General features: G+C 44.3%; 2 protein-coding genes across 2 annotated transcripts; one reads left to right on the top strand and one right to left on the bottom strand.

Moving 5' to 3' along the window:
* The first annotated feature begins 3,245 nt into the window (after positions 1 to 3,245).
* On the top strand, positions 3,246 to 9,151 carry gart (phosphoribosylglycinamide formyltransferase). Its single transcript, XM_079581464.1, has 21 exons — positions 3,246 to 3,391; positions 3,480 to 3,575; positions 3,667 to 3,841; positions 4,203 to 4,314; positions 4,597 to 4,665; positions 4,740 to 4,865; positions 5,398 to 5,485; positions 5,583 to 5,668; positions 5,741 to 5,909; positions 5,979 to 6,210; positions 6,389 to 6,483; positions 6,573 to 6,682; positions 6,787 to 6,985; positions 7,058 to 7,309; positions 7,381 to 7,533; positions 7,607 to 7,810; positions 7,873 to 8,028; positions 8,102 to 8,232; positions 8,443 to 8,584; positions 8,648 to 8,763; positions 8,837 to 9,151. The coding sequence occupies exons 1-21, from the start codon at positions 3,247 to 3,249 to the stop codon at positions 9,026 to 9,028; spliced, it is 3,048 nt and encodes a 1,015-aa protein (XP_079437590.1). The 5' UTR covers position 3,246; the 3' UTR covers positions 9,029 to 9,151.
* On the bottom strand, positions 8,875 to 10,645 carry hemk2 (HemK methyltransferase 2, ETF1 glutamine and histone H4 lysine). Its single transcript, XM_079581465.1, has 7 exons — positions 10,427 to 10,645; positions 10,261 to 10,347; positions 10,002 to 10,092; positions 9,848 to 9,931; positions 9,597 to 9,738; positions 9,393 to 9,521; positions 8,875 to 9,009 (listed from the first exon to the last, which is right to left on the bottom strand). The coding sequence occupies exons 1-6, from the start codon at positions 10,561 to 10,563 to the stop codon at positions 9,406 to 9,408; spliced, it is 657 nt and encodes a 218-aa protein (XP_079437591.1). The 5' UTR covers positions 10,564 to 10,645; the 3' UTR covers positions 8,875 to 9,009; positions 9,393 to 9,405.
* Positions 10,646 to 12,026: the final 1,381 nt, after the last annotated feature.

The raw sequence follows: 12,026 nt of genomic DNA, 5'->3' as shown, positions 1-12,026 counted from the left end.
GCATGTTGGTCCCGAATACTAAACCACTAACACGACCATGATCCGAACAGGTCAAGTGCATGATCTTTCCGATATAAAAGCTCCTAACCAAATGACGACTTTTATCTCTGTAATGTGTGTTCCATCGACTTTAATTGCTCTCATTTTTAGAGCCGTTTTGTAGATACGAGGATAAACCGCTCATTCCTCCTCCCTGATATGTAAATGTTTAGTATTTTTAAATTTCTTTGTACTATTTCTGTCCGTCAGAACTCCCTAAGCAGGAGACCGACCCTCACCTCTTTCTCGGTGCCTTACGCCCCCATGTATATTCCGTGTGTATCGTTTCAGTGCTTGGGAGATGATTTGATTGCACCTTTTATTGTTTGGAAGTGTTGAGATTTTGTGTTGGATCGCCTGGTTCTGTTGCTGAAATGCGAATGCACTGATCTGGATCTGTGTGAGGATTATGAAATAAAGCATATCACTTGTACAGGCTGTTGACTTTTCAATTTCACACTGCAGTCTGTGCTATTGGAAAAGCTAAACGCATGTGTATCTCCATTTTGGCCAGTCATTTACCTTCGTTGGCCATCTCCCCATTATTTTTATTTTATACCTTAAAGGCACACTGCGTAACATTATATACTATATACAGTGGGGGGAAAAAGTATTTGGTCAGTTTCACATAGACATTGTATTGGATTTTGGCCAAATACTTTTTTTCCCCCACTGTATATAAACTTTATATAGACTATACTGTTGCCATCAACACAAAACATGCTCTCAATGACCAGCTCGACACAGTAAATGCTATTTTTGCAGTGGATTATCTAAGAATGGATCTGGATGAGGGCATAACCTGTTTAACTCAATTCTAAAGCTTTAGTCGACATCTCCATGGAAACGAGCTGGAGACGTACCCACTCCCGATAAAGTTATAGTCATGTTTTAGCAGAGGTGAGCCGCTCAAAGCAAAAGCACATGATTGAGGTATTTTTCAAGAGTGAAAATATCTCATAAAATAAATGCTTGTATTTCAATTGTGGTTATTGGGTGAAATCTTGCACGGTGTAGCTTTAAGTCCGATTTTGTTGCTAAAATAAACATAGTTCAACTATTCTAGGCCTATATATACATTAATTATGGGCTAGTCTTTATTTAGCCATCTATATAACTCTGGCTGATTAAAAAAGAATCTCAGTTTAGTCTAAATACTTGTATACAGTTCACATGGAGCTTAAACACAAATGCTGTTTTTGAGTAAATTAGTTCGAAACAGGCATTTGCATCAACCTCAACGATGAAAACGAACAACATTTGTGCATTTAACCTTCTGTTATTACATTATACAATTAAATGACTCTTCCTTGCTCTTCACAAATAAGTCATGACTTGTGGGCGTTGCATTGCGAGGGAAAAACTACAGTTCCCATAATGCACTTGGTATCCGGGCAAGCAACAATTCCCAAAAACGTGCTTAAAAAGTTGGCTCCGCGCTTCAAGGTAAGATGTATCAGTGGAAGTAGTTTTCCCCCGTCGTACATGATGCATCTTTGTTGCGCGTAACCTTTCGCTAACTGCGTGTTCGTTTGTTTGTTTGTTTGATTGCGCTCGTGCCCGCAGAGCAGTTTCATCAGTGCGCGAGGAGCGAGGCGTGATAACTGTGCCAGTGCAGGGACAGAGGGGAGCAGGACAGCAGCTGGACCAACGCTATCCGAGACTTCCAGCGACCAACCGACTCTGAGGTGAGTGCGTGATGTCTGTGTGTCTTTGTTAGATCAAATCAGAAACATTTCACTTTTTTATGAACACATTTAGCTAAAGTGTTTGCAAAATGGGTTGTGTATGAATCCATGTAAGCAGTAAACCCATGAGCATACTGTTGATACTGATGCATGTAAACTGATCTACAAAAATTGGTTAATATAAATCTTGCATATTTAAAACCCCTGTCAGTCTCTTGCAAATGCATCCCATGTGGCAGAGTTAATCATGTTATCTACAATGAGCCATGTGAGTCACATGAGCTGTGCGCTTTTCAATCAGAGCGGCTGATTGGGCTAATGCTGAGGAGTGTGTCTGCTCTGGGCTCCCATAGTTCAGCTTTTATTGATAGTCCTGGCTGTGGAAAGGTTTGATTCAAGAGTTGCACAATGTAAAGTCACTCGTTATGGGTCACTGATTGGAGGGTTGAACTCTGACCGTGATTTATTTGAGTTGGGGGTTTGGGAAAAGAAGACCTTACATTTTAAGATACTTCACTTGAATTACAATGGGTGGGTCTTGTGTCATGATGATGATGATGATGATACAAAATACTCCCAGTCGACTCTGTAGTTATAATTTTACACACTGAGAAATACTGTACAGAATCATGTACATTTGATCTCCTATGACTGAAAGTTTTTTGAAGGTTTTGTTTGGTGCAAGGTTTATTTGATTGATCAAAACAACGTTCATATTGTTGGAGGTCGGCATAGTGCTCAGCATATGTTGTCCTACACATTTAGGGTCATTTTTTATTATTGTAGATGTGACTAAACTGGACCAAATTACACAATGGTGATGGGAAATGTTCATCTAAACACAATCTCTAATAGAATACAGAAAATGTATTTATTATTGCTGTATGTTGTTGAATGTCTGTGGATGTACTGTTTTTATCGGACCCGGCACTTCTCCTGCAAATGAAGTATCTAACGGATAAATAAAGTGAATTTGAAATGTTTGCCTTAAATAAGACCATTAGCTGATCTATTATTATCATTGTCCTGTTTAATTTTATCAGTGTTTAATGATTATAAAAGCAAAGATTGATTTAGATCACTTCATACATTTAATTGTGAAATAAAAAGTTTACTAGGATACATGACAGTAGAGCTAGCACACGTTTTAAACTTGTATTTTTTTTTTAAGTAATAAAATGTAAGCATTAATACACTGGATGTGGTGATGGCAATGCATTATGGGTGTATCAGAGCCTATGTTTGACTGTATCTTGTGGTAATGGTTGAGTTGTCTCATGGGCGTGCCCTTTGCCTGAGCCCTTCCATCATCTTGGGTTTTGTTCTCGCTGATTGAACCCTTGTTAGTGTGGCCTGAGAAGACAGTGCGGGGAAAAGGTCAGTGTGGCCACGGGCCTCCTTCATAGGTCACTTTGTGCATGTCATTAAAGGGGAGGCTTCTTCAGATGCAAAAGTTGAGTTGTAGTGCTTTCTCTTTTATACATTCATTTGTTTATTTTGTTTTGGTTTCCCAGGTGTCATGGCGGAAAAGGTGCTGGTGGTGGGCAGCGGCGGGAGGGAGCACGCTCTGGCCTGGAAGCTGGCCCAGTCGCCTCAGATCCAACAAGTGCTGGTCGCCCCGGGTAACGCAGGCACGGCCAACTGTGGGAAGATCTGCAACTCTGGTATTGTCCATTTATTCAAACCTAAATCTGCAGCTCTGCGAAGTTACATTCATATTTCTAAAACCTTACACTGTGTGCGTGTTTGCAGAGGTGTCTGTGAGCAACCACAGCATCCTGGCCCAGTTCTGTAAGGACCATCACGTGGGGCTGGTCGTGGTCGGCCCTGAGGTGCCCCTGGCTGCAGGTGAGTGCGTCGGTGCCCTCGATTTGCCTGTGAGTGCAGATTAATGACGCTTCAGCCCGCCCACAAACGCTCCTGTCACTGTCTCCTGCAGGGATGGTGGACGACCTCACCGCGGCCGGAGTGCCCTGCTTCGGCCCCTCCGCTAAAGCCGCTCAGCTCGAGGCCAGTAAGAGCTACTCCAAAGCCTTCATGGAGCGCCACGGAATACCCACGGCCCGCTACGGATCATTCACAGACTCGGAGGAGGCCTGCAAATACATACGGACGTGGGTGTTTTCTTTTCTTCCGACAGTATGAAAGGGTTTGAGCATAGATTGTACATGCCACCTTTAGGCAACTTTTTTTCCACTTATCCCAGCTTGGGAATGGTGTATTTCCTTGTGACTATTGTGGCTAGATGTTTTTTCTAGACCAGCACTCAAGGCTTCACCAAATGTTGATAAGTCACCTGCCTCTAAAGAGGAGTGTAAAATATGGTAAACTCCACATCAAAACCTTTCACTGCTACGTGCTTGGTCACAGCCCCCATCCATAAACATCCTAAACTCATGCTTTTATGCTGTTTGTTTGCTCCAGATGTGAGGTCTCGTGGTGCGTTCACTGACTTCCCGTTGTGTGTGTTTGCAGGGCGTCGTTCCCAGCGCTGGTGGTGAAGGCGAGCGGGCTGGCAGCGGGGAAAGGGGTGATCGTGGCGAAAGACCAGGAGGAGGCCTGTCAGGCAGTGCTGGACATCATGAAGGTATTCCTCGGTTTCCTGAATTTCAGTTCACAAATCCATGTTTGTTTTTTTAATACATTTTTTAAAGGACCCTCCAGTGCCTGAGCCATTAGCCACAGCAATTTGGCAATTAAGGGAATGGATTACTAGTGAATTTATTTCTGTTTCAATAAAAATGGACCTTTCACCCACGTCTCGGTCAACAGAATCATTTTAGAAGACTGTATGTTGTTCTTTTTGCTATATGGACAGTAAGAACTTCTCTCTTCAGTTAAGTAAATTGTGTTTTTGTTTTTTTTACAGGACGGTGCATTTGGATCGGCCGGGGAGACGGTAGTGGTGGAGGAGCTACTGGAAGGAGAGGAAGTATCTGTAAGTTGCAATAAATTCACTAAAGATAATTATTTTGAATGGGCAAGTAATGTGTATATTTTTTTTTTCTTCAGTGCCTTTGCTTTACAGACAGCATCTCGGTCTCTGCCATGCCTCCGGCGCAGGATCACAAGCGACTGCAGGACGGCGACTTGGGCCCAAACACGGGCGGGATGGGCGCTTATTGTCCCACCCCTCAGGTACAGCAGTGGGAGCTTCCCCTTTGACTTTTATGTTATCTGTTTTTTTTGCTCATTTGTAATACTAAAATTGCCATTTCAATGTGATTGTGATTGAGCATCTCCAGTCTTTCATACACATACATTATTTAAAGGGGCTGGATGCAAGTTGGCCATTTTATACTCACTACTGCCACCTCAGGCCATATGTGTAAAAGCTCGTGCATGACGGCATTTCAGACCCGAATTAACACCTTTCTGAGTGACGGTGCAGGATTTTAGAGGCAGTTGTGGTGAACAGGTCTGGGCTCATTCTACACATTAGGACATGGCTGGAACATGTAGGGGGAGGAAAATACATAATTTTAACATTTTTAAACTCCCTATAGTTCCTTTAAGTCCATAAGACTTGAAATGGTGACGTTGGCTATAGAAAAGTCTATATCGCTTGAATAATGTGCAACACAGGACCTTTGTAGAATAGAAATGTACAGTAGCTCGGGTCAAAGCAGGCTTCCCGCTGCTCCTGTGACTGTGTGGACTTGGTGTGCAGGTGAGCCCGGAGCTGCTGCAGGAAATCAGAGAGGGCGTGCTTCAGAAGACCGTGGATGGGATGAGAGAGGAGGGTGTGCCGTATGTGGGTAAGTTCAACACGGCGCCAGCATTTGTATTCAGATTTCTTCTCTCACTGAAATTATGGCATGCCACTTCCTTTTTTTCCATTTTGTTGTGCTTTAGGTGTTCTTTACGCTGGACTGATGCTGACCAAGGACGGCCCCAAAGTTCTTGAGTTCAACTGCCGCTTTGGAGACCCAGAGTGCCAGGTCTGCGCCCTTAACTTATCCTCCATTCCCTCATAAACAGCCTTGTAACAGTTTTCACATGCTTTATCCCAGGTGCTGATGCCTCTGCTCAAGTCAGACCTGTACGAAGTCATCTTGAACACCATCAATGGCAAACTGTCCGCCAGCCCCCCCATGTGGCACCAAGACAGCTCTGCAGTCACCGTGGTTATGGCCAGTGCAGGATACCCAGGCTCCTACAAGAAAGGAGTCGAGATCACTGGTAACAATAAGCTTAACGCATTATTGCACAGGTTTTGAATAGTGCGCTAAATAGTCTTTGTTCATTTAGGCCTATCTCAAGTTCAAGACACGGGGCTGCAGGTTTTCCACGCCGGCACCGCCCTGAAAGAAGGCGGCGTAGTCTCCAGTGGCGGGCGCGTCCTCACGGTCACAGCCGTGCGCTCGTCTTTCGAAGCCGCTTTGGAGGCAGCCAATAAGGGAGTGGCGGCCGTTGGCTTCCCTGGGGCCGTGTACAGACGAGATATTGGGCACCGGGCCATTGCCTACCTGAACCAGCACAGGTCACAACACTAAAAACTTCCTCTGTAATGTGAATAATCTACTGCTCTGTTTTGTACTGCATGTCTTTTCAAATAAACGATTACCACACATAAACTAAATGTATACTTTTTCTCTATATAAGAAACACAATGACTATTTTGCATTGAAGCAGTAATAAGTTAAATATCTTCCTAACAGAGGGCTGACCTATAAGGACAGTGGAGTGGACATTGCGGCTGGTAACAAGCTGGTGGATCTGATCAAACCGTTAGCCAAAGCCACAGCTCGCTCCGGTAGTACAACTCAAACACTTGATTCATGAGTATCGTGAGGTCCTTTGTCATGTAGGAAAGAGTTGATGAAGCCTTTTCTTCTTGAAAAGGGTGCAACGCGGAACTGGGTGGTTTCGCGGGGCTGTTTGACCTGAAGGCGGCGGGCTTTGTTGATCCCATCCTGGTCTCGGGAACTGACGGAGTTGGCACCAAGCTCAAGGTACATTGGTTCTACTTTTAAACTTGTATTCTTTCATGTTTGTAATAAGAAACTCCCCGACTGCGATGGGATTCAAGCTGACGAGAATAACCTTTAAATTGCAGATTGCCCAGGCCTGTAACCACCATGACGGCCTCGGTCAGGACCTGGTTGCCATGTGTGTCAATGACGTCCTGGCTCAAGGCGCGGAGCCACTGTTTTTCCTCGACTACTTCTCCTGTGGGAGCCTGGACGTGGACGTGGCGGCTCAAGTGGTTGGCGGCATTGCAAAGGCTTGTGAGATGGCCGGCTGTGCTCTGCTCGGTAACGACTCACTACATGTATGGTTTCTGAAGGTTATTTAAGTGCATTTTCTGAGTATTTTTTCATGTTTAGGTGGAGAAACGGCTGAAATGCCTGGCGTGTACCCCGTCGGTGAATACGACCTTGCCGGTTTCTGCGTGGGGGCGGTGGAAAGAGGGGCTTTGTTGCCAAGACTCGGGGACATCGCAGAGGGAGATCTTCTGATTGGGATCGCCTCGTCAGGAGTGCACAGCAACGGCTTCAGCTTGGTGCGCAAAGTTCTCGAGCGGACGCATCTTACCTACAGCTCCCCTGCTCCCTTTGGCAAACCAGGACAGACTGTTGGTAAGGAGTGCAAATAAACTGAGTGAAACCCGTAACTGTAACAACATTCAGTATCGAATTATTCTTCCCAGGCCAAGTCCTGTTGACGCCGACAAAGATCTACAGTCGCCTGCTTCTGCCAATATTGAAAAGTGGAGTTGTCAAGGCCTACGCTCACATCACGGGGGGTGGGCTTTTGGAAAATATCCCCAGGGTGCTTCCTCCTGAGTTGGCGGTCGATCTAGGTAAGAACAAACTGGACAACATCTCATTTCAATGACAATTCCCTTCATATGTTGCCATTTTTTCATTGTTAAGATGCATCCCATTGGAGTATCCCTCCCGTGTTCTCCTGGCTACACAAAGAAGGGGGTCTAAGTGAGGAGGAAATGTCCCGTACATTCAACTGTGGCCTGGGGGCGGTTCTGGTTGTGGCTCCCCTGGACGCTCAGCGAGTGCTACGGCAGCTGCAAGCCTATGAAGAAGCGTGGATAGTCGGGTCCTTGGCCAAAAAGCTGCTTGGTGAGTGCTCATTTGGAAGAAGAATTAGCGAGATAGAAATATAACGTGTGATTTTTGTTCAGGTGCCGAGAATGTGGTGGTTCGCAATCTGAAGCAAAGCCTGCTGAACTCCGAAAGGGGAACTACTGGAGATCTGAAGCTTGAGAAAAACGGCCACAGCAGTGACAACAGCACGCCACGCATAAAGAGAAGAGTGGGCGTCCTCATCTCTGGCACAGGTCAGATCAACAACTCTTTATAGAAATGTAGAAAAACACCTGTTGTAATGCTAGAATGGGGTTGTTTTCTTAGGCACCAACCTGCAGGCGCTGATAGAGCAGGCCAGACGCCCCTCCAGCTCGGCAGAGATCGTGGTGGTCATTTCAAACAGATCAGGAGTGCAGGGCCTAAAGAGGGCAGCACTGGCAGGCATCCAGACGAGGGTAAACGCAGAATACCTTCTCTAAAACAGCACTTTACTTATATTATACTGCATGTAACTGATGTGTGTAAAATATGTTGTTGGAATGAAGTTACATTTTAAGTTCCTACTCACAGTATTATTGTTTTACACTTTTTGCCTTGTGATAATACAGTACTTTAGTGAATTGAAATAAGTTAAAATGCTGAAATAGTTTGTGCTTTGTAAACAGGTTGTGGACCACAAATTGTACGGGAGCAGAGCGGAGTTTGATGGAACCATTGACCGCGTGTTGGAGGAGTTCGGAGTAGAGTTGGTTTGCCTGGCCGGCTTCATGAGGATTCTAACGGGAAACTTTGTCAAGAAATGGAATGGTACTGGAAAAACATTTTTTTACTACATTTGTGACATGTTTGTTAATTTATTTAATTCAACAGGAAAGCTTTTGAACATCCACCCCTCTCTGCTGCCTTCCTTCAAGGGAGTGAATGCCCAGAAACAGGCGCTGCACGCTGGGGTGCGGGTTAGCGGGTGCACGGTCCACTTTGTCGCAGTAAGTACTGGACAATACTTTGGTCCCATTGCAGTTCTCTCGCTCATGTCTTAAAATCGTCATTGTTTTGCAGGAGGAGGTGGACGCTGGAGCCATCATTGTCCAGGAGGCGGTGCCGGTGCTCGGTAACGACACGGAGGAGAGTCTGTGCGACAGAATCCGGGAGGCTGAACATCGGGCTTTTCCGGCGGCGATGGAGCTCGTTGCCAGCGGCACCGTACGACTCCGGGAGGACGGACACATTGCCTGGAATGCACAAAGTTAGAAAAAACATTCCTTGTGTTACCTGCTAGGTGTAGAAAATGAAATCTAACCCTATTATACACTGTAGATTTAATCTGGCATCGTTTACACTGAATACATTCCATATTTGTCATGAGTTTACCAAGGGGTGCATGGTCAATAAAATTTGCACTGGATATACCAAGAATATAGCATATGAGACAGTTGTTTGTTTGCTACTGTGTGTGAGATATGATCCGAAGTTTAACAAATAATTCATTCTATTTGCCTTAACAAATCCATTAAAAGCTATGAAACTGCCTAAAAACAACCTTAAGCTGGAAGAAAGGATCAGATGCATAGTCAAGCATGTAATACTACAATAATAAAACCAGATGTAAATGTACCCCTCAGTCAGGTTCACGTTTCCTCGCTCCACACGAAGCGCAGCACCGATAGCCGCTCATTTCCCGCTCTGGTGCTCAGGCAGACCTCTCCCGTCAAGCCACTTTTTCCCAATATACTGATAATTTCATCTATTTAGAAAGAGAACAAACACATTTATGACTTACTCGATACAAAATAAGCAGAGGTCTTAATCGTGCGCTCACCTGGATTGTTCTCGACGATTGTGATGAGATAAAACAGCCCTTTTTTGGACAACAGCTGTGGGACCACTGGGAGGAATCTATCCAAAACTTCTCTGCCTCTTTCTCCTCCAGCCCAGGCAGCTTCTATGCCCGAACTGCCCACCTGCATCAAAGCCACTTTATCTCAAAACATGTTGGTGTATATTCACAGGAGAGGAACAGTAAAGGTGCAGAATGAAGATGCAGATTTGTGGTCATCAACACACACCTACCTCCTCAGACGGCGTGACCACATAGGGAGGGTTAAACAGCAGCACATCTACTTTTCCATCCAGCCGAGGCAGAAGGCAGTCTACCTAAAGAGACATCAGAGAGGTTTTTTTTTTAAGCTTCACAAAACCCGCATAGTGTGATGTAAATCCTCACCAAATTAGTGATGACAGGCTGCAAGGGGACGCTGTTACAGGAGGCTGTTTTGGCTGTGCACGTGGCAGCGGCGGCGTTGACGTCAGTGCAACTGCAAAACAAGGTATGTCGATCAAAGAGTTTAATGTAACTGTCAAGGCAATATAAAGAGAACTGCAAAACACTGAAATGTATGATGTGCTTTTGCTCTTAAGGACATGAGCGCATTATCAATAGTAGTGGCTGAAAGTGACGTGTATTTTCGGTTGGATGAACTTACATGTACAAAGCTGAAGCTCCGAGCACAGATGCCAAAAACGCCGACACCACTCCAGAGCCACTGCCAACTTCCAAACACAAACTCGGCCTGGAATCGACGAACATTTGACCAATATTTAGAGCGATAATAGTAAAACTGTGATGGCTAGTGTGGTGCGTTGCCTCACCTCCTTCCCTTCAGCATCTCTGCATCTTTTTCCAGCGCGTCTATCAACAGAAAGGAGTCCTCCGCGGGCTCGTACACTTCGCTAAACTCTCCCCGTCCCGCATGGGAGTAGACAGGCGTGGGGTAGCTTACTGCCATCAAGTTACGCTTTGTTTATGCCTCAAAATGTTGTTAAAACGTCAAAAAAAAAACGTGGGTAACCGACGTTGAAGGCGCGACTTCTTCAACAACTCGCCGGTAAGTAGCGTTTTGTGCAATACCGCCACCTGCTGGACGGAGTTAAATGTTCATTGCATAAACTGTAAGACTTACCCGCTTACATACATTATTATTATTATTTTTTAATCATTTCTATTTATATAATAGGAGTGTATGAATATTATATAGGTCTTTTATTATTGTTTTATATTATTACGAATTTCTAAGTGCTGCGCCTGTTCAACAACGCCACCAGATGTCACTGTTTTGCCAAATGTGGTATGTACGTATGTGAATCACTCGACTGTACTGTTATGTCTATGGTACTGACTCGCTTTGGCGCATGGTGCAGGCAGTTCCAGAAGAAATCCGGGAACGAGGCGGCGCACAGTCCATATCCTGTATAAAAGAAGCATCAGCACCGCTATGTTGGCTGGAGAAAGGAGAATTTGGGAGCAACACCAGAGAGACACATAGATTCCCTGCCATTGGGTGAGTACAGCATGTATTCAGATTCACACATCCCAGCACTGGGTTGTAAAACTTAAACGGATTTGTTTTTTAATTAAGTATTGAAATATCCCATATATTACTGACATTTATTAATTGCCACTGAATGATTCCCTAATGAGGGTTTTTCATAACTAATTTTGACTCTATTTCTGTATTAATCAAGGTTCATTCACTTATATAGACTAGCAAGATAAATACATAGGTTACAATTAATGCTTATCAAATTGTCATAGGAATTACCAACCAAATTACCAATCTACTGTTGTATTGGACTAAATATTGAAATGTAAAGAGTTATTACTCATGGTTAATTCTGTTCACGGATTTTACAGCAACTTCAGAGTCATATAACTTCTTTATGTTTAAATGTTCTTATCCTTTCAAATCAAACCATGACACACCTCCTAATTATGAGGTAGAACATAGCCCACACTATGAACCAGCTGTGCCCACATGAGTTTTGATTTATGCCCACGATGTGATAAAGGTTTGTGTGGTGGAAAAGTGCTTTAACTGATGCCCAACAGGAGCAGGCGGCGTGTTGGAAACCAGATGCTTGGCTCTGTAAAACAATGTAATTAGGTCCATAATGGTCCAGGTCCGGACTAAGACGGTCTGGAATCGCTTTACTATTGAGGACACTTCACCTTTTAGTTCAGCCAGAGTCCAACCTAGGTTCTCATTCTTCCATCTTTGTATTTTTGTAAGTCGATATGCACCAGTAAAATCCGATACTCTCATTTTATTTCATTCTGGCCGTTATATTGACTCTTGACTGTATGAGTAATGGCCATCTTGCATCAAAATGGACTTTTAGGTGTTAAGTATCAATTTGGAAACCTCAGGGCTTGGCATTGTCTAGACATCAAAGTGCCACTGTGTTTTGTTGC

Source organism: Gobius niger (assembly GCF_951799975.1).
Source record: "Gobius niger genome assembly, chromosome: 23".
Taxonomy (NCBI): Eukaryota; Metazoa; Chordata; class Actinopteri; order Gobiiformes; family Gobiidae; genus Gobius; species Gobius niger.
The sequence above is the reverse complement of the archived record's forward strand: the minus strand, read 5'-3'. Positions and strand labels throughout refer to the sequence as shown.

Bases quoted from the DNA above. Each gene is read 5' to 3' on its own strand.
- gart (XM_079581464.1), top strand. From the start codon at position 3,247: ATGGCGGAAAAGGTGCTGGTGGTGGGCAGCGGCGGGAGGGAGCACGCT. The intron at 3,392-3,479 runs GTATTGTCCATT...GCGTGTTTGCAG, and splicing joins TGGGAAGATCTGCAACTCTG to AGGTGTCTGTGAGCAACCAC. The intron at 8,764-8,836 runs GTAAGTACTGGA...ATTGTTTTGCAG, and splicing joins GCACGGTCCACTTTGTCGCA to GAGGAGGTGGACGCTGGAGC.
- hemk2 (XM_079581465.1), bottom strand. From the start codon at position 10,563: ATGGCAGTAAGCTACCCCACGCCTGTCTACTCCCATGCGGGACGGGGA. The intron at 10,093-10,260 runs GTAAGTTCATCC...CTTGTTTTGCAG, and splicing joins GGAGCTTCAGCTTTGTACAT to TTGCACTGACGTCAACGCCG. The intron at 9,739-9,847 runs GTAGGTGTGTGT...GCTTTGATGCAG, and splicing joins TGGTCACGCCGTCTGAGGAG to GTGGGCAGTTCGGGCATAGA.